Source organism: Sorex araneus, chromosome 2 (assembly GCF_027595985.1).
Source record: "Sorex araneus isolate mSorAra2 chromosome 2, mSorAra2.pri, whole genome shotgun sequence".
NCBI lineage: Eukaryota > Metazoa > Chordata > Mammalia > Eulipotyphla > Soricidae > Sorex > Sorex araneus.
The window spans coordinates 160,574,586-160,595,374 of NC_073303.1; the positions used below are offsets into that span (position 1 = coordinate 160,574,586).

Sequence of the window (20,789 nt, forward strand, 5' to 3'; positions counted from 1 at the left end):
CAGCTGTTTGAGAGTCGTAGCTGAGTTACCTCGTGGTTTTCACACTCAGTCCCTGAATACAAGGACCGACTGGTCTTCACAAGAGAAACTGAAGTTCAGAGGTGTTAAGTAACTGCCCCAGTTAAACAGCTGGTAGAGTAGGGCTATCTTAGAGCCAAGTCCAGCTTGAGCCTGTTTTCACTTCCTCCAGGCTAGCCAGCCTGCTGCCTGATTATATGTTACAGGAGCCATTGAAACCAAAGCTCTTTGCCGTCACTTCTCTACTAGGGTTCTTGCTGAACTGTAACTGTCGTCAAGCAATGAGCAGTGGAGGACAAATAGGAAATGGAAGCAACAAAGCAAGAGATCAGTTTATGAAGAGTCCCCCCACCCCACAGCAGATTCGGCCATGACTTTGCATAGTAGAGAGAACTGATATGACTAAGTGACATAAATGTTTGAGAGCTTACTAGAGCACCACTCACAAGAATAATTGTACTATTGTATTTTTCAGACTGAAGACGCTAATCGACCAAGAGGCTGAGTTCCAGAAGAAGAAAGAGCAAGAAAAAGAGAAAAGGATAGCAGCCCTGAAAGATGAGCTGACCAAACTGAAGTCTTTTGCTTTGATGGTGGTGGATGAACAACAAAGGCTGACAGCGCAACTTACCCTTCAAAGACAGAAAATCCGAGCCCTGACCACAAGTGCGCAGGAAACACATGCCAAACTAGCCCGGGCTGAAGCCAGGGTTCAGGAAGAGGAGCAGAGGGCGACCAGACTAGAGAGAGAACTGCACAGACAGACCGCAGAGTATCGCCAGAACCAAGAGGCGATTATGGCGAAGCTCACCAACGAGGATGGCCAAAATCGCCAGCTTCGGCAGAAGCTGGCAGCCCTCAGCCGGCAAATCGACGAGTTAGAAGAGACAAACAGGTCTTTGCGCAAAGCCGAAGAAGAGCTGCAAGATATCAAAGAAAAGATCAACAAGGGGGAGTACGGAAACTCGAGCATCCTGGCCGAGGTGGAGGAGCTCAGGACGCGGGTCCTGGAGATGGAAGGGAAGGACGAAGAGCTCATTAAAATGGAGGAGCAGTGCAGAGACCTCAACAGGCGGCTCGAGAAGGAAACACTGCAGAGCCGAGACTTGAAGCTGGAGGTCGAGAAGCTCAATAAAAGGATAATGGCCCTGGAGAAATTAGAAGACGCACTTACCAAAAGCAAACAAGAATGCTACTCTCTGAAATGCAACTTAGAGAAAGAAAGGATGACGAGCAAACAGTTATCCCAAGAACTGGAGAGTTTGAAAGGAAGGCTCCAAGAGCTAGAAGCCACGGAAAGCCGGCTGGAAAAGACGGAATTCGCCCTAAAAGAGGATTTAACTAAACTGAAAACGTTAACTGTGATGCTGGTGGACGAGCGGAAAACCGTGAGCGAAAAACTAAAGCAAACTGAAGATAAGTTACAAGCTGCTGCTTCTCAACTCCAAGCAGAGCAAAACAAAGTGACGACGGTGACTGAAAAGTTAATTGAGGAGACAAAAAGGGCACTGAAGTCCAAAACTGATGTGGAAGAGAAAATGTACAGTGTCGCCAAGGAGAGAGATGACCTGAAAAACAAGCTGAAAGCAGAAGAAGAAAAAGGAAATGACCTCCTGTCTAAAGTTAATATGCTGAAAACTCGGCTTCAATCTTTGGAGGGGACTGAGAAGGATTTCCTAAAAAACAAAATGAATCAAGATTCTAGTAAATCCACAACAGTATTACACCAAGAAAACAATAAGATTAAAGAGCTCTCTCAGGAAGTGGAAAAACTGAAGCTGAAGTTAAAGGATATGAAAGCCATCGAAGACGACCTCATGAAAACTGAAGACGAGTACGAGACTCTGGAGCGCAGATACGCTAGTGAACGAGACAAAGCACAATTCCTATCCGAAGAGCTGGAACGTGTTAAAATGGAACTGGCCAAGTACAAGTTAGCAGAAAAGACAGAGTCCAGTCAGGAGCAATGGCTCTTCAAGAGACTCCAAGAAGAAGAAGCGAAGTCAGGGCACCTCTCAAGAGAAGTGGACGCACTGAAGGAGAAAATTCATGAGTACATGACAACTGAGAACCTGATATGTCACCTCCAGGGAGATCATTCCCTTCTGCAAAAGAAGCTGAATCAACAAGAAAACAGGAACCGAGACTTAGGAAGAGAGATTGATAATCTCACTAAGGAGTTAGAGAGGTACCGCCATTTCAGCATGAGCCTCCGGCCTAATCTGAACGGAAGAAGAACCTCTGACCCTCAACTGTTTTCTAAAGAAGTCCAAACAGAAACAGTGGACAACGAGCCACCTGATTACAAGAGTCTCATTCCCCTGGAACAAGTAGTCATCAATGGACAGACATACGAGGAGAGTGAGAATCGAGATGAGGACCCCAATGATGAGGAATCCATTCTGTCCTTCAAATGCAATTCGTCAACTCCCTGTCCAGCCAACAGGAAGTTGTGGATTCCCTGGATGAAATCCAAGGAAGGCCCTCCTCAGAATGGAAAAGTACAAGCAAAACCCAATGGCAACTTCGTGCAACCTGGTGATCTTGTCCTAAGCCACACACCTGGACAGCCCCTTCATATAAAGGTTACTCCAGACCATTTCCAAAACACGGCCACCCTTGAAATTACAAGTCCGACCACAGAGAGTCCGCACTCTTACACGAGCACTGCCGTGATACCAAACTGTGGCACCCCAAAGCAAAGGATAACTATCCTCCAAAACGCATCCATCACACCAGTGAAGTCCAAAACCTCTGCAGAAGGCCTCATAAATGTAGAGCAAGGCGTGTCCCCAATCACTATGGCAAGCTTTGCCAGAGCACAGACCCCCGAGTCCTGTGGTTCTGTAACGCCAGAAAGGACAATGTCACCTATTCAGGTTTTGGCTGTGACTGGTTCAGCTAGCTCTCCCGAGCAGGGACGCTCCCCAGAGCCAATAGAGATCAGCGCCAAGCATGCTATTTTCAGAGTCTCTCCAGAGCGGCAGTCATCATGGCAGTTTCAACGTTCAAACAGTAATAATTCAAGTGTGATAACTACTGAGGATAATAAAATCCACATTCACTTAGGAAGTCCTTACATGCAAGCTGTAGCCAGCCCCGTGAGACCCGCCAGCCCTTCAACACCACCGCAGGACAGCCGAACTCAAGGCTTATCTAATGGGGCTCTGAACAAAACGACCAATAAAGTCACCAGCAGTATTACTATCACACCAACAGCCACACCTCTTCCTCGACAATCACAAATTACAGTAAGTAATATATACAACTGATGACCCTCACCCATCCAGTCCATACTGATATTCTTGCAAGAAACTCGGTCCTTTTTAATTATCCCTCTAAATCCTCCCCCCAAAAGAACTGACTGAACTTTGGAAAAGTTTGTGCATGAACTATTCAAGACTATTTGAAACTAACTGTTGCCTGCATAGTTATATCAAGTGTGCACTTACTGTATATCTTTTCATTTACATGCCTGTATGGGAAATATGTAGTCTGCACTTGTATAAATACATCTTTATGTGTTTCATTTTCCATAACTCACATTAATTTGACTGCAACTTGTCTTGGTGAAATATTTTAACATTATAAAACAGTAAATATTTTGTTATTTTTACCACTGCTTGCTGAATTTTCTTTTAGTCAGTTTGTTATATCTTTGCATGTTCAATAGAATTTTATTTCCTGTTCATGTTTATTAATTATTCCTTTAAAACAAAGAGTTCCACTGAATGTAAGTAATTTGGTCCCATTTATAGTCACATACAGCAGAGGAGGAAATGAAATAAAAATTTATGTCTGTCATGGCAAAGTGAATAAAGGTTCTCTCAGGACCAAATTTAACTCCATGCTCAAGATGTATATCAATAATCTTGGTGACCAGTACTGTGCTTATTAGTACATATTAGGAACTAAATAAATGTTGACTGGTAAGAAATGAATAAGATGATAATAAATAACTTTTTGAGTAGATATGAGCTATGGTGAAATTAAAATGTTTTCAAAGGTGATGGGAAGTCAGAAAAAGCATATTTATAAATCTATTTCTTTGAACTACCAGTTCACTGTATTTCTACTAAAGATGAAAATTCCCCTAAAATACGCATGTTTACATCCCATATCTCTGGTCACTATGATAATATACTCTTAAGCTCCCTGCTTTGAAGTAAAAAAGTCATTCTTGTTCATTTTGGGAGCCAAAACTTTGAATTAAGAAAAATAGGTGCTTTCTATTTTGATTATAAACATCCAGACACTTGTAATAATGTAAGAGTGTTTTGTCATTACCCTTGGTGGAGGGGCATGGAAACACCCTGCAGTGCTCAGGGGCTATTACTGGCTTTATAGTGAGAAGTGATCCCTGGTGGTCCTTGATGGACCATTTCTGGTGCCCGGGACTTGAACTGGGCCAGTCATATGCAAGGCAAGCATCTTACCTCCTGTACTATATTTCATCCTTTAAACAAGTAAAAACCAAAGAGGAGACACATGGTATAGAGAAAGCTTTAAAAAATAAAAATAATCAAAAAACTTCTATGACAGAGGACAACTTTCAGAAAAACATTTTTTATTTGTTTGTGGAGTCAGGGTGGGGTTCCCAAGTCGTACTCAGGGGGCCTGAGGTCACTCTGGCAATGCCTGGTCAACTGGTCCAGCTGTCCAGTGTGAGCACTCATGTGCTGCTGCTCAGATCATGCCACACTGGGGCACACCAGCAACACTCCAGGGGGGCTCAGGAGCTTCCAGAGCTGTATCTAGGATGCTTGCATGGCCGTGTGGTGCTGGGAATCAAACCCAAGTTCAGCACATGCATTCCACAGCCCTAGATTATCTCCCTGGTCCCACAGACACAACTGAAATGACGAAATATGGTCTCCCCATCTTATTTCCACAAAGGTGATTTCGGATGAAATAACTCATTGCCATTTCCCTCTTCCAGCCTTAGAACTATTTATTTATTTATTTTTTGGCTTCTTGTGTCACACCCGGCGATGCAAAGGGGTTACTCCTGGCTCATGCGCTCAGGAATTAACTCCTAGCGTTGCTCAGGGGACCATATGGGATGCTGGGAATTGAACCTGGGTTGGCTGCGTGCAAGGCAAATGCCCTATCGCTCCAGCCCCAGAACTATTAATTTATCGTGGTCCATTTTATTGCCAGCTATTTATTCTAAACATAATTCCTTTAGATATCCAGGCAAACTGAAGATTCACAGAAGAGGAATCTTTCACAATTATCCTCCTTTCCCCCTGCAAAATCAATTTCATGATGGCAAAGTGAGGAATTGTTGACAGAAACACTTCCATGGCGATGAGCAGCAACACCGGCACTCGGGCTTGCATCATCATTAAATAAATTCGGATGAAATCTGAGGCCACTGGTGAATGAGAAAGCTTCTGTTTAAACACATTTATCTTGGGAGTCGGCGGTGACCCAACTGTATTACGAAACCCATGACGGTCTTAATGTTTTATAAAAACTCTTATTTTTAGGTCACCTTGGTCTAGGACGTTAGAAGGATCTCTAGCATGTTTTTCAAAGTATAAACACCAGCCGTGCTACCACGGGAGATGTTTTTTGGGTTTTTTTTAGATAAAAAGAGAGTGCGTGCAATGTTTAGGATCAACTAATCATAGAATTATAAGCAGAAACTAGAACAAATTAAAGCCTTTCAATGCTTCTTAGCCTCTGTCACATAATGGCACAAACAGAAAACGTGTTTCCATGGCACTGCAGGAAACAGAGAGGCAGAGATGAGCAGCCCAGGGTCTACTGTCACCCCCTGGTTCTTTCTGGCTGCCCGAGTGCTGAGGGGAAGATCTATTCCTGGCATCTCTGTAAGAGAGCCCGAGACACTCTGGGCTATTTATTAGTCTGTTCATTTTTAAAGGATCCAATTTCTTATCACAAGTGAGCCAGAGTAATTCTCTGCAATAAAATTAACACCACGAGGCCAGTGTTCCATGGTTATAATGCACAAATTCTCATTTCATCATCTGCTCCAGATATTCACTATAAATAGGATTCCTGAGTGAGTAACATTACTGGAAATGTCCTGAACTTTCAAGGAACCAAACTTCTTTTAAACTTCCCTCTACTGGGACTCTTCTCTCCAGCACAATAATTTATATCAGTGTCAGAATTTGGGGCACTGTCAGATTAATAAAATGGAGACTTTTAAAGCTTCTACTAATTAAAGTTTACAGTAAAGGCAGAATCATTTTGGAAATACGGCATTTCCCTATCTACACAGTAAATGAAACTGTATTTGGGGCACTTGAGTAATTTTCTTTTATCTATGTGTGTATATATCATGGAGGTTATGGAACCTTTTATAGTTTATATATAATCACAGAAAATTTTGAAGATTCTTGAATTCTTGAAGAGAGGAAATGACTCCAGAAAACCTTAAGGGTGAAGGTCTGTATTCTTGAAGGGAAAATGTTCTACTAGTAGTTAGCAGAAAACAATTGTATGTACATTAGGAAAAAAAGTCTTTCTTTCCTGGGAAAAAAGGTTAGGTTCATTTTAGCACAGTCTTTCCATTAAGAGCAATGGCAAAACTTGCCCCAAATGCCACTGCTTTCTGGGGGCACTGGTAAAAACACAACCATCTCCTTTCCTAGATGAGCAGTGCACCTGACAGCGGTTGACTCTTTAGACAGAAAGGATGTTCTCTATGTCTAATGCATAGAGATGATGACAGGATTCCACAGACTCTACTAAGCAACTACATGGCACAGTGCCAAGATACCCAATGGATAATACTAGGTTTCGCTGTGAGATAGTCATAGAAGAGAAAGCTAATTAAAAATAGTTTTAGAATTGTGGGCAGAGGCCATAGTACAGGGGTGAAGGAGTTTGCCTTGCATGCGGCTGAGCCCAGTTTGATCCCTGGCACCACATAAGGAATCCCACAGAACACCAGGAGTAATTTCTTGAGCACAGAGCCAGGAGCAAACCCTAAGAACTGTTGCAAAACAAAACAAAAATGGCTTTAGAATCATAGTCTGAAGATTAGTAATTTTTATTTAATGAAGATCCAAACTAAACTTGTTTCTAGTAGCTTCTCTAACTCTACATGGAGAGGCTTCTCTGAAACAAAAGAAACGCTAAAGATAGGCAGAGAGGGGCCAGAGGGACAGTAGAGCGGGGAGGGCCTCTGCCTGCCTGGAGTGACCCCTCAGCAGTCTGGTGCGGCCCAAGAACAAAAAACAAAATGAAAGGAAGGAAGAGAGGGAGGGAGGAAGAAAGACCTTTAAATTAACACAATACTCTAATTTCCCTATACTTTGGGTCCTGTTATTGAATCTTTTTTCCCCTCTAAAACAACCATTTGTTATAATAGTTAAAAAGACAAAGAGGCATCAAAACATTAAGATCTGTGTCTTCTCAAATAAAATCTAAAACTTGTGAGGGAGAATTCTCTGATGTCCTACAGAAAGCAATGAAAACAGAATTCTTGAGTAGGACCCAGCATGGTGCAGGTTTAGCGAGCTCCTCTGCTGATTCGTATTCACCCTAAAGATGTAATTCCATTCTTTAGAGACTCCTCTACTGAAAAACTTTATCAAATGTAGACAATTCCACTCAAAATGAATCACACCTGTTCCAGAAAATGTGACTGTTTTGCCCTCTAGTGGTTAGCATGACAACAGATGGTTAATTCTTTGGGAACTGTACTCAAAAGAAAAAAGCTTAATAAAAACTACCATTTTATTGGGTGGGAAAGTTCCCAGTTTTATAACTGTGGCAACGCATAGCTGAGCAGTAGCAGGCTGTCTGACATAATATCTGTGTCTCCCTCAGATCCCAGGCCCTCGATGTAACCCTAAAACATTTCATGAGAATTGTCCAGACACACATTAAAGAGAGAGAGAGAACAGTTTGGACAAGGCAACACAAAGGCCTCCATTCACCTTAGGCCACAGTGAAGCAAATTCACAAGAAAGAAGTGGTACGTTAAAGTTCCCAAACTTTACATTTGTTTTCATTATAAGTCCCTTCCTTTCCAACTCATAGACTTGAATTTCCATTCTTCAAGAGAGAGCAAGAAGGGTGAAGCTTTTGTGTAGTGAAAAATACCAAAGCAGGCATCTCCCAAAGGTAGGGCAAGGGATCTGTAGAGTCCAGTAAGCTAACTGTCCAACACATTTAAGTACTTCATTATTTTGATCACGAATCAGCACTGTTCACACAGCACTACACAAATACCTGACAATATTGCATCAGGGGGCTGGAGTGATAGCACACCAGTCGGGTGTTTGCCTTTCACGCAGCCGACCCGAGTTCGATTCCTCCGCCCCGAGTTCGATTCCTCCGCCCCTCTCGGAGAGCCCGGCAAGCTACCGAGAGTATCAAGCCCTCGGGGCAGAGCCTGGCAAGCTACCCATGCGTACTGGATATGCCAAAAACAGTAACAATAAGTTTCTCAATGAGACATTACTGGTGCCCACTCGAACAAATCGATGAGCAACGGGATGACAGTGACAGTGACAGGGGATTCCATCAGGACATTGGGCTATACTCAGAATGGTGCCATAAAAACAATCTGGGCTAATCTTTGGCATCGAAGTCCATTGGCCTCAGGCTAATTCTCTGTGGCCTCATTTTAAAATTTCACTTATTTCTTTTTTTCACAAAATTACTGGTCAAGAAAAATATAGGTGGTTTTCTGAAAACCTTAAATTAGTTTTCCTATTTTTGCAAGTTATTTTTATCCCCATAGCCAAATGGTCCTATACGGTATTTTTATAAGGTTACTTAAGACCTTTTTTTTTTATCCTTGTGAGTTCAGTTTCTGTGTGTGTGTGTGTGTGTGTCTGTGTGTGTCTGTGTGTGTCTGTGTGTGTGTGTGTGTGTAGGGGGGGTTAATGGGATGAGCCACTTCTGGCTCTGAGCTTAGGAATCACTCTTGGCAGGATGCTAGGGACCCTATGCGGGTGCCAGGGTAAGCCCTGTGCAAGGCCAAACATTTTACCCACTGGATTTTCTCTCTGGCCCTTTTTTAAGGACAATTAGGAAAGTATCTTCCCTGAAGGCCAAAAGAGGTGGTCTCCACCATACCACTCAATGTATCTCAGTGATATACACAATGTCCCAATCTATGACGTGTTTCCCTTCGAAGAATCACACACACCTAACTGACCAATTCACAGACTATGGCACGCTGAGTTGCCTATCTCCACACAGGGCCTGAGATTAAGAGAAAAGATTCACTGTTCTTAAATAGTTTATTATGGGCAAGGAAAGCGAAGGCACTAAAATAACTGACACCAGAATCATGCAGCATTCTAAACTTCCTATAAAAAAGCTAAAATCAAGGGGGATTAATAACTTCTGATTTGATTAAGACTCCCTAATGTATGTAAGACCAGAAACTGGGTAAAGGAAAGAGGTAAGTGGAATGACTGGGAAAAGGGGAGCATTGGAGATGCAGATCAAATTCCAGTTCTTGCATTTCATAGTCAGCTAAGGAGCCCTGGGCAAATCAGTATGTCTTTGTAAATCAAAATGAATTGGAATTAGTGCTCTCTTAGATCAAGTCTAATTCTCACTTTCTGTGGTTTCCAAATTCTCTTCAAAACTTGCCACCTTCTTTTAATTGTTTCAAATTACTTTGGAAAGTAAGGATGGTACATTAACAGGCAAATAAATAAGCAAACCAACTACTTGCAAGAATTTCTTTCCAAAATTTGACATTTCCCCCTTCAAAGTTCTATAACTTGGAGGTTGTCTCTAAAGATCTGTTTTCTTCTCTATGATTCCATGAATTATCATTTCATCATCACACCATTATCTACTCTTCCTTCACTAAGGGCAAGGTTTCTCACACTCAAGACTCTTTATAGTCTGGATCTCATTCTTTGCTGTGGAAAAGCAAAAGTCCAGAGGAGTGTAGGATATCTAGGAGAATTCTTGGCTCCTACTGGCTAGATGCCAAGTAACAGCTCCCGACTAAGACAAAAACCTCTCCTGACAAAGCCAAAAATTCCCTGGGAAAGAAAAACAATCGCAGTTGAGAACCACAGCGTTATAGAAATGAACCAACTGACTCTAAAAGTCAATTTCTCACTTCCGTTATCTGCCATGGGAAAAATTTGACAGCTATTTTGAGAACTCACGTCTGATGTAAAGAGATTAGAATCTTAAATGTGACCAACCATAAATCTCAAAATGCGTTTAAAAATCTGCACTGAAAAGCTAACTGAGAAGGACTGCTTCTACTCCCCTGCCACAGGAACAATACATGGGGATGTGTGAACACTGATGTGTTTGTCTACGTATCTATGCGCTTGTCCCTTTCTGAGGTGCCATGTTACAAACTCAAGCTTTCGGCAGAGCTTTCTATCCACTCACATGGCTTTGGGAGAAATAACGAGAACTATAGATAAACAGGGACTGTTTCCTTAATGAGGGGAAAGTGGGTTACAGCAGGAGTCCTAAGAACACAGCGATAATTCCTCTATCTAGACATATCCAAAAAGTCCTCTCTGAGGAGTTTAAATTCCCCTCCTTTACCTTATAACCAGGCCCAAATGTCTCCCAGCACACAAGCTTTCTTCATTCCTTTACAAATCACTGTAAGAATAAAGTGACAAACATTTATAAGCACCCGATATTACTCACGGCTGTGCTAAGTAAGCACTGATGCGAACCTAAGACTTAGAATCAAATGCAAGAGTTCAGGCCTACCTTAAAAGGAATTCTACAGAAAGAACTCCGGGAGTTTACAGGAGGAGCTTTCTCTGGGGCAGGGCTGGGGTTAGGTGCTGGAGACAGATGCGGCTTGAGGAGCAGTTTAGAGGAGCAGGCAGACTGGAGAGGAAAGGCCTTCTGGAGAGGGGCCTTGAGAGGAAGGTGTGAGGGCGGGCAGGAGAGCAGGCTGTGTGGTGGGGCCGAGGAAAGGCTGGGAGAGTTCTGTGTCTTTAGACAGGGCTTTTGCATTGTGAGGAATCATAGGAGGAGAGAGAGAGAAGACAACCCCAACTCTACAGTGCTGTGCCACTCGGCAACGATCCTACGAAGTCAGGGCTATTGCTATTTTAGAGATCTAAAAAAAAAAAAAATCAGAATACTGAACGGTGAGGAAGCTTCTTCCAAGTCATTCTGTTAGTCTGTGCAGAGACTGTGACGGGCACGAGGCCATGCGTCATGGTCCCATACTACTCCCGTGGCAACAAACAGAGCAGCCTTGTCAAGAAGTCGCCTGTGCTCCAGGCCGCTGCCTAGGGCGCGGACAGGGTAGCCTGCAGTGCCGACCTGAACCTTGTCCCCACGGGCTGCCACTTCAGCAGCGACAGGAACACGAGGACGGCCCATAAGCACACGTAGGACTTCTCCTCATTCTTTACGGATAAAATGACATTCTCTCATCAAGTGACCCGCACTGAAGTCCTAACTCAAGTTCCACACACAACAGAAAAGAAACAGATCTTTAAAGGACGACGAACGTGGGAAACACCTAATACTCCCTCAGGGTAGGGAGGAAGGGGCCAGTGTTTAGGGGTCACTGAGGGCTGCCTCAGAGATTCAGGAGCATAAAAAAAAAAAAGAAATAGATTTTATAAAATATGATTCTTTTTCTGACTAGAAGAATAAAACATAATTATTATCACACTTTTGGAAAATATAAGCTGCTGGAGTCGCTGATGTTTTTGCTTGGAAGAAGGGTACTGGGAGACCTGAGAAGAACAGCGGACAGTTATTACTCTATGTATTTAAGGAAGTTACCAAGTATGGCCCTCAGACTCCCCATTAGGAAGGAAATGTGTTGGGGGGGCAGAGGGTATCCGGCGCCTACAGAATGTGCCAGTGCCAAGAGTGGTAGATACTCCACCCACCCTGAGTGTGAGTTTCTGTAACCAGCTGCTCAGTCCAGACACAAAGGCCAAGGGGCCACCTGATGGCTGTGGGCGGGAGAGGCAGAGTTTCCCTGGGCCCAGCGAGCCAATCAGCGCCCGACAACAGCTGGGTCAGGATGCACCGTGCAGAAGCGGGAAAATAACTCCTTTGAGGCCTGCTCTAGGGCCGACTTGCATTTTTTTTTTTCTTTTTGGGTCACACCCTGCGATGCACAGGAGTTACTCCTGGCTCATGCGCTCAGGAGATCATATGGGATGCTGGGAATCGAACCCAAGTCAGCTGCGTGCAAGGCAAACGCCCTGTCCACCGTGCTATCGCTCCAGCCCCCCTACTTGCATTCTTATTACTTGTGGAGGAAGAACAGAACGGTAGATAAAGAAAGCCTAGCCAAACTCACCTCAGCGTCTGCAAGGGATCCCACCTCCGGTGGGAGGAAAAAGAACTGCATTTTCTTTGTGACTCCCTAAGCCACATGAATGGTATCAAAAATTCCTCTATAATGATTCACAAAGCAGCATTCCTAAATTTTCCAAACGGGAAATACCAATCGGTTCCATATGGAAAGTCCGACTATACTTCAAAGCTTGCAATGTTCCTACAGCCCCGTGCTCTGTCACTTGAATGTGTCTTCCTCTCGCTTCGGTGGTGGCCCGCCACAGTTCTTGTGACCCAGGCTCAATGGGAAGCCATTCTCTTCTGAGCAACAGTAACTCTTGTTTCGTTTTTAATTTTTTAATTTTAATACCACTGTAAGATAGACCCTTACAAAAGTGTTCATGATTAAGTTTCAGGCATACAGTGTTCCAACACCCACCCTAACACCTGTGACATTTTCCAACACCAGTGTCCCCAGTTTCCATCCCATTCCCATTACCCCCCCACCTCCCAGGAACCGTCACTGACTTTCTTCTTTCTTCTTCTTCTTCTTCCTCCTCCTCCCTCCCTCTTTCCCTCCCCCCTCCCTCCCTCCCTCTCTCTCTCCCTCCCCCCCTCTCTGTCTCTCTGTCTCTGTCTCTGTCTCTGTCTCTCTCTCTCTCTCCCTCCCTCCCTCCCTCCCTCCCTCCCTCCCTCCTTTTTGGGCATTGTGGTTTGCAATACAGATACTGAAAGGTTATCAGGAATATCCCCTTACCTACTTACCTACTTTTATCTTTCAGTTCTTATCCAACATGATTATTTCCAGTTAATATTGTCATACTGTTTCCTTCTCTCTCTTACCTACCCTCCACTCCACACACACTTGTGGTTGATTCCAACCATTAACCAGTCCTCCTCCTAGCCCGTTTTCCCTGGCCACAGATATTAGTCTTTAACTGTGTGTGTGTGTGTGTGTGTGTGTGTGTGTGTTTTATAACCCACAAATTAATGCAGTCATTCTCTATCTGTCCCTCTCCTTCTGACTCATTTTACTCTGCATGATACTCTCTATGTCCATCCATTTATAGGCAATTTTCATGAATTCATTTTTCCTAACAGCTGCATAGTATTCCACTGTGTAGATGTGCCATAGTTTCTTTATCCATTCGTCAGAACAGTAACTCTTCCCCCACCCCAGATTCAGTAAGTTATTCTGCCCTGATAGTTCTTTCCCTCCCCCCTCCTGATAGTTCTTTTGGCCACACCTGGTGGTGCCCTGACAAGAATCACTCCTGGTAGTACTTGGGGCCATATGGGATGCCAGGGATCGAATGACCCCTGGCCAGCCTCATGAAAGGCAAACACCCTGATGCTATGCTACTGCTCTGGCCCTGTGATAATTCTTTGATCCTCTTTGCTTTACTTTTTGCTTCTACTCCCCAAACCCAGACCTCTGTACAAATGAGACTATAGAATAGCCTACATTTAGTCTCTCGCCTTTCTAATTCAATCTTCCCCAGTGCTGCTGGTGACCTTTCCACAACACTGCTTTGATCATACAACCCTCCAGTCCCATCCTCTCCAGCCCCAGCCTGCCCGGTCCAAAAGCTTCTACCAGAGCTCCATTTCTCACTACATGTCCCTCTGAAAGTCTGGCTCTAACCTGTACCCTAACCAGCACTTGGCATGAACCACGCTCCTAATTGCTACAGGACCTATAACCTTGTACTTCTGGTCAGGCCCTAGGGCTAGAAGACTAGTCTCTCTTTGTACACAAACAAAACTCCTTCCCAAAGTCACTTATTCTAAAAACACCTTATTTTTCACTATTGTCCCCTCTGTTTGCAAAGCACTTTTACTTTTACTTCTATTATAACTTCATTTTGACTCTTGTTGTAAACATCACCCTGCCATACAGCCTCATGGAAATAAAAATCAGCTATCAATTATTTTTGAAATTCTTCTACCCATGTTTTCCAAAATGCAGTCACTGCTGATCTTTATCTAATCAACTAGGGCTAATAACTTTATCAAATCAACTAAGGCTAACAAAATCACGATGCTTTCATCAAATAAAGTGGGAGGGGGGAGAAATCAACTAGGATTTAGCCGATTTCCAGACCTTTTAAGTCAAATGCAAGAAATCTGCATCTTACAAACTCCCTCGATCATTCTTGGGCGTCTGTAGCTTAAGAACTACTGTCCAACACTGGACGGGACTTAAATACTTCTGCTGGTAGGTACTCCACAGGGGATCGCGACCAACACAAAGGCTACAGCTGCCTTGCATCTGCCTTTCACAAAAATCACAGAATGTCAGGACCAAACAACATTACAGATAATTTAACTGCTTTGCTTCCTGAACAATTAAAAGATAGGAAAAAGAATAAATAATGTTTTAGGTAAATTCTAAGGAAAAAGGACTCATGGCAACCAGACCAAGTATGCTAAGAAGGGAACGGAGGGTTGGGGTGGCATGGGGGGGATAATACAGTGAGTAGGACACTTGCCATGTGTATGGCAGACCAGGATTCAATCCCTTGCACCACTTACAGTTCTCAGTGCACTTCCAGGAGTGATCCCTGAGCACAGAGCCAAGAGTCACCCTAAGCACCACTAGATGTGGCTCTCAAAAAAACCAAAACCAACAAGCAAACAAAAAGAAGGGAAAAGAACATTTAAAAAGGATCCTTTTCTACTCCAAAGATGGTTAAAAACACAGCCCACGAATAAGCATTTCTTGTTCAGCTGCCTAAATAGCATGTCTCCAATAACTATTTGCAGCAGGAAGGAAAGGATAAAGAAGTAAAATAAGAAAAGAAAAACAGAGAAGAAAAGATGACTATGATTAAGAAATAGGTATCTAAGCACTAGATGTAAGGGAAAAGGTAGGATAGTGATAATGCTGACGTTAGGAAATAGCACTTGTTTGGCACTTTGGGTCTCCCAGGGTTTTCCCCACATATGCTACTAGTCCTCAAAGAACTTGTAAGTATTCTATGCTTCAGACAAGGAATTGAGGTGAGCAAATGAGATTTGCATAAGTAAAGGGACACATAGCCAGCTGGTACCAGAACGAGATTCTGGGCTTCAGTCAATCTGACCGCATAACCTGTGCTCTATCCTATCCAGTAATTAATAACTGTTGCAAAATGCTAGCCTGTTAAAGACTGACAAAATTAAGTGGGTGAAAATGAAGGAATGATAAAAAAAAAGGACAGAACAAAAAAAAAGAAACGCTGATATGAAAATTCCAACATTAATATAAAGGATAAACATTTAGAAAGAAAAACTGTATACAGGGAAGACGACATTTCAAGGACAGTATATTTTCTTTTATGTATACTTTTATGTTTATTTTAGTGCACCATTTCTTCATATGTGACTGGACACAAATGGAAAGGAACTACATTAGGAAGGATTTTAAACACTGTATTTCAATGTTTATTCTTGGACTGCCCTCTGCCCGTGGTGTAATTACCACAGAGATTGGGAGGTGACTCAGTACAGCCCCAAACCATGTTACATTCAAGGCACCAATTTCCTCTAACCTTCACCTCAGAAACTGGACAACTCTTACATAAATCACAGCACTGGAACCATCTGAAACAAAACCTTCTCTCACAGGAGGTTAGTAGCAATGAACTAATCACATCATACTGCTTCCTTCGGAGCCTCTTGCCATACAAAACTGTAAACTCTTTACTGATAAATAGTTTTATTGTATTATGCGGAAGTCCTGAGAAATCAAGAGAAAAAAGTCAAGGCAAACTCTGCAGCTCGAGGCGATGTGCCAGGTTCAGTATCTGTTATTTCCTTTTTCTTTTGAAATTAGCAGTGATTTACCAAACAATACATAACAGGACAAAGGAAAGGAAAGCAATAATATTTCAAAGCTATTTTGTCTCCTGTTTTGCATTTCCTCCTTGTCATCACCCTTTCCATCAACATTACTTGTGCACTTTTCCATTAAACAGACATAAAAACAGAAATACCAAACACCCATCATCCGGGTAACACTGAGCTTCACCAAGCATTCCACAGCTGGGACCCTGAACCTGCTCTCTGGCCAGTGAACTCAAATCAGAAGGAAGACAGGTCACGGGGAATCTTGAATCTTTTGTCTGGTTGCCTCCCTGGAGTAGGAAGGCTCTCGAAGGCATGCTTTCTTACTATAATATGCTGCCTACATATCTCCAAATAAATTCAATGCTTGCAGAAAATTAATGTTATTTGGAGAAAAGAAACTCCCGACTCCAGCTGCCTAAGTTGACGCTGAGAACTTGCCCATAAACATGATTTGTTTGAGTAAAACTTGGAATGCTAGCCCTCAGCAATCATGTGAAACTGAGTTAAAGATCCAAGACTTTCAATCAAAAGGAAGACATTCTCACCTTTCTGAACGTTTAGTCACTAAGGTTCTGATATATAAGCAGCCCTTTAGATGACAGCGAACCTTAGTGACCAAACATTGTCTTGGTGTTCTGTATTTTTCTTAGAGCCATGGACCAAATAAGCCAATATTTGTACAATTTAATAAACATATTCTGCAAACATTTATTTTTTTTCTACTCTTCCCTGCAAAAAACCAATGCCTCTACCTCGTTAAACTCTGCAACCATTGTGTCTCGGCCTTTTGGCTAAGATAAAGCATAGTACTAAACTCAGCAACCTTCAGACCTGCAATTTATCCCAAACCCCAGACTGCATGTTGAAAGTAGTCAAACTTCTCTTTTTTTTTTTGTAACGCATTTTCTATGAATGAGCTTTCCAACTTGCTTCATCTCCTCCCAAGACATCTGCTTCATGATGAAACCCAGGAACCCCCAGCTCTGAGCAGAAGATTCACTGTGTGGTCTTAAACGAGCCATATGGCTTCCTTTTAGAATACGCGCTCCAAATTTGGACAAAACTTTCTTGAAGCTATCTGACATAATGTTCTAAAATATTATCTAAGACGTGACACATTTTAAAGCTCCATACCTCACTTACTGAAACATGTCCAAGTATACAATTCATACACCCGTCTGCCCCCAACAAAAATTCTTTTTTAAAGATTAGGAACAAAAGGGTCTTTAAAAACTAAGAAGTCTTTGCTGCCACCTAGAGGTAAAGCTATGTAATGAAATGAGACTTATTAAGAGAACATAAACTTACCTTGCACGCCAATTTCCTATGAAAGTGATTATAACAGAAGGGTTCGGGATCCTAATAACTTGTAGAGAACTGCCCTACTAATGACCACCACCCTAGCCATACTGTCTCCAACACACAGGAGAATCGCTTAAAACAAACAATCCTGTTCCATGCCTGCAGTCTTGTAGAACTGATTTCAGTTCTGAAGATTCTGTGAGGCTCATTATGATTGCATCCACACCTCATTCCAAGAACAAGCCAAATCACTAGGTTCTGAGATGGGGTCTGGGAAGCTGCAGTGTTTTTATAAAACGCCATCAGGGATTCTGATGAGCATTCTTTCAGGCAACCACTGAACCACTTTGGTCTTTCAAAGTGTTAAACTATCCAGGTAGAATTACCAAGATTCCAGGTGAAAGAAAGCTTAAGAGAAAGAAAGAAAAAAGAAACTCAAACTATGGCAGTTTCTCAAAGTGTGGCAGTATGAACACCTGCACAAGATAAAGTGAGAACTTATTTAAAACATAGATTATTGGGCACATCCACAAACAAATGAATTTTTAGGAGTCCCCAAAGTTTAAATAGACCACCATTTTGTCCCTGAATAAATTTATTAGGAAAACCCATCTAAACCTTGACAGTTAAAGACTACTAAAATGTATACTGGTAAGGCTACAACTAAAGCTCTGGGCACGAGATCAGTCAACTTGAGTTTAGTCCGACACTAATTTCAACTGCAGTTACTACTACTCATGGTTCGGATGATATTGTCAATGTCCTGACCTTCCTTTTCAAACCTTAAATTACCCACTATTCCCTTTTTATGTAAAATTACTATAAAATATGCAAAACACACACACACACACACACACACACACACACACACACAAAGCACCTAGAACTCCACTAACCAATTAACCACTGAAAGCACTGGCATAATTCTTCAAGAACTTTCTCTTCAAGCATGTAAAAGTATACCATAGATACAGTATTTCAACGTTTCCAAATACACATTGCTCTATTACTTTCAAAGCAAAATCAAAGATATAATATTTCCATGTGATTTTGAACTAATTTATTTACTCCATCCTTTTTTCTGGACTGGAGCGATAGCACAGCAGGTAGGGTATTTGCCTTACACATGACCGACCCAGGTTCAATTTCTATGTCCCTCTCAGAGAGCCCCGAAAGCTACCAAGAGTATCCCACCCGCACGACAGAGCCTGGCAAGCTCCCTGTGGCGTATTCGATATGCCAAAAACAGTAACAAGTCTCACAATGGAGATGTTACTGGTGCCCACACAAGCAAATTGATGAACAAAGGGACAACAGTGCTACAGTGCTATTCTTTTCTCTGAAGTCTTAAACTGTGTGAATTTTTAGGTGATAAAAATAATGCTAAATCAAATAGCCTGGCCTGTATCTCTTCACATTCACTAGAAAAAATTTCTAGCTACAAAATGCACTAGTCACGGGATGTCAGTTTTAGGGATTCTGACACTCAAGATTAAATTGCTGTCTAATCATTACTGAGGTTGTCCATCTCATTAAATCCTTAATGGTAACAGTCCTATTTTTGTGAAAAGTAAAAAAGAATAACAAGTAAGAATAACAAAAAACAACAAGATTTTTCTTTTTTACAAACTGAGTATTTTAAGTACTACAGATGAGATTCCATATTAAATGGTTTAAAATATTCTAAATGGTATGGAATAAATGGTATTCCATACCATTTAGATAAGGAGGATTATACTAGTATCAGAGAATTAGAATCTCCTTTGCTATACTTAATTTTATGTGCAAAAAAAAGAGAAAAAGCTGGTAAGAATACTAAAAGCCCACTCTTCTACTAATGAAGCAGAGATGATGGTCTAAAAGAAACAAAAGAAAGCACAGTCTCCATAAAGTTTATCCTTAATTGAAATCCTAATATTTTTAGCCAAGTCTGTATAATAAAGTACAATATAAATTTGGCTGCTATTGAAATTAGTGCAGAGAGTCTCTTGCCCGCACACTTGGCTGTCTTCCCCAGGGCCCCTCAGAGGAGATGGGCTCCAGCTTCCCTCCCCACCCGAGCAGAGCTCCCGGCGGCCAAAGACCACCGGAACCTAGCTACAGCCATGCTCAAGGACCCTCTCCACACGATCGGACAGGCCTCACGCATGAAGGTACCGGCAGAGGAACCCAAGTGTGTAATCTCATCAATGGCCAACATCCAGAGACTTAAAAGCAAGCTCCCTGAAGCGCCTCGTGATATTTTATAACCTACTTCTTCCTCTGGGAGACACTTGCAAGCTACTAATAGTTCCTGCCCACATCGGTCAGCCTTGCAAGCTTCCCATGGTGTACTCATATGCTAAACCCAGTAACAAGCTGGATCTCATTCCCCTGACCCTGAAAGAGACTCCAATGTGGCACCATTAGGAAGGCTGAATGGAGAGAGCTTCTAAAATCTCAGGGTTAGGATGAATAGAGAAGTTACTGAGCCCGCTCGAGAATTCGATGAACAACGGGATTTCGTGATCGTGCGTGATTCAAATTAGTATGGAGCTGAGAGATGCATGCGGTCAAGGTGAGTTCTCTCCTTGGCACTACATATGGTCCCCACACCCCTCTAGAAGTGATCCCTGAGCAGTCAGGAATAGGCCCTGGGCACTGCTGGGCGTGGACCGAACAACACCAACAATAAAACAGCAGGTATTGTAAGGGACCAGGGAAGCAGGTGGCACAGGCACAGCTTGTGCAGGACTCTCGTGTGATCCTAGACAATGCACGGCTCCCTGCACAGCCGGGTATGGTGCTGGCACCTCCGCTTGTCCCAAGCATCACATGGGCTCAAAGAGGGCAGAGCCTTGGGTCCTAGAACTGACTGGCCTAGTTGGCAGGGCAGGAATGGTCCACAGGCCCTCTGAGCCCATCCTGGGAAGGCCCCCACCCAAGTTGGGGGATTTTGAGGGGCCACATCCAGCCATGCTCAGGGCTGACTCCTGGCTCTTTGCTCATGGATAACTCCTGGCAGGGCTCTGGGACCATACGGGGTGCCGAAGAGAGAACCCAGGTTGGCTGTGTGCAAGGCCAGCACACTACCCAATGTCCTATTTATCGCTCTAACCCTAGTATATAAATATTTGTTTCTAAATAAATATTTAGCTAGAGAAAACAGGACTTCATTGTACTTCATCAGTACAATAAAAAAGGTGGCAGAATCCCTCTATAAAATGAAAAATACAGGACTCCCACAAAAACAGCATTAGAAATCTATGGTGAAAACCACAGATGGAGTCTAATGTAAAAGATTTACAGCAGAGCCCATAATATCACCAATAAGAGAGGTATTAACATGGATAATTACTGTGAGATTATAATTATAATGCAAATTCTACATTGAGCTGGGGCCAGAGAGATAGTACAGC

General features: G+C 42.7%; 2 protein-coding genes across 4 annotated transcripts in view; one reads left to right on the top strand and one right to left on the bottom strand.

Annotated features, from left to right (window-relative positions):
- Positions 1-20,789, bottom strand: part of CMSS1 (cms1 ribosomal small subunit homolog) — a 404,473-nt gene that overhangs the window by 372,242 nt on the left and 11,442 nt on the right. The window lies entirely within an intron of this gene.
- Positions 1-20,789, top strand: part of FILIP1L (filamin A interacting protein 1 like) — a 58,758-nt gene that overhangs the window by 31,267 nt on the left and 6,702 nt on the right. Inside the window, exon 2 of one of the 2 annotated variants that reach the window (XM_055125489.1) lies at positions 494-3,269. In XM_055125489.1, the coding sequence (XP_054981464.1) occupies positions 609-3,269 (2,661 nt within the window). In that variant the 5' untranslated portion in view covers positions 494-608. Of the gene's footprint in view, positions 1-493; positions 5,954-20,789 lie in introns of those variants that run through there. The other variant, XM_055125488.1, reaches the window with a different exon arrangement.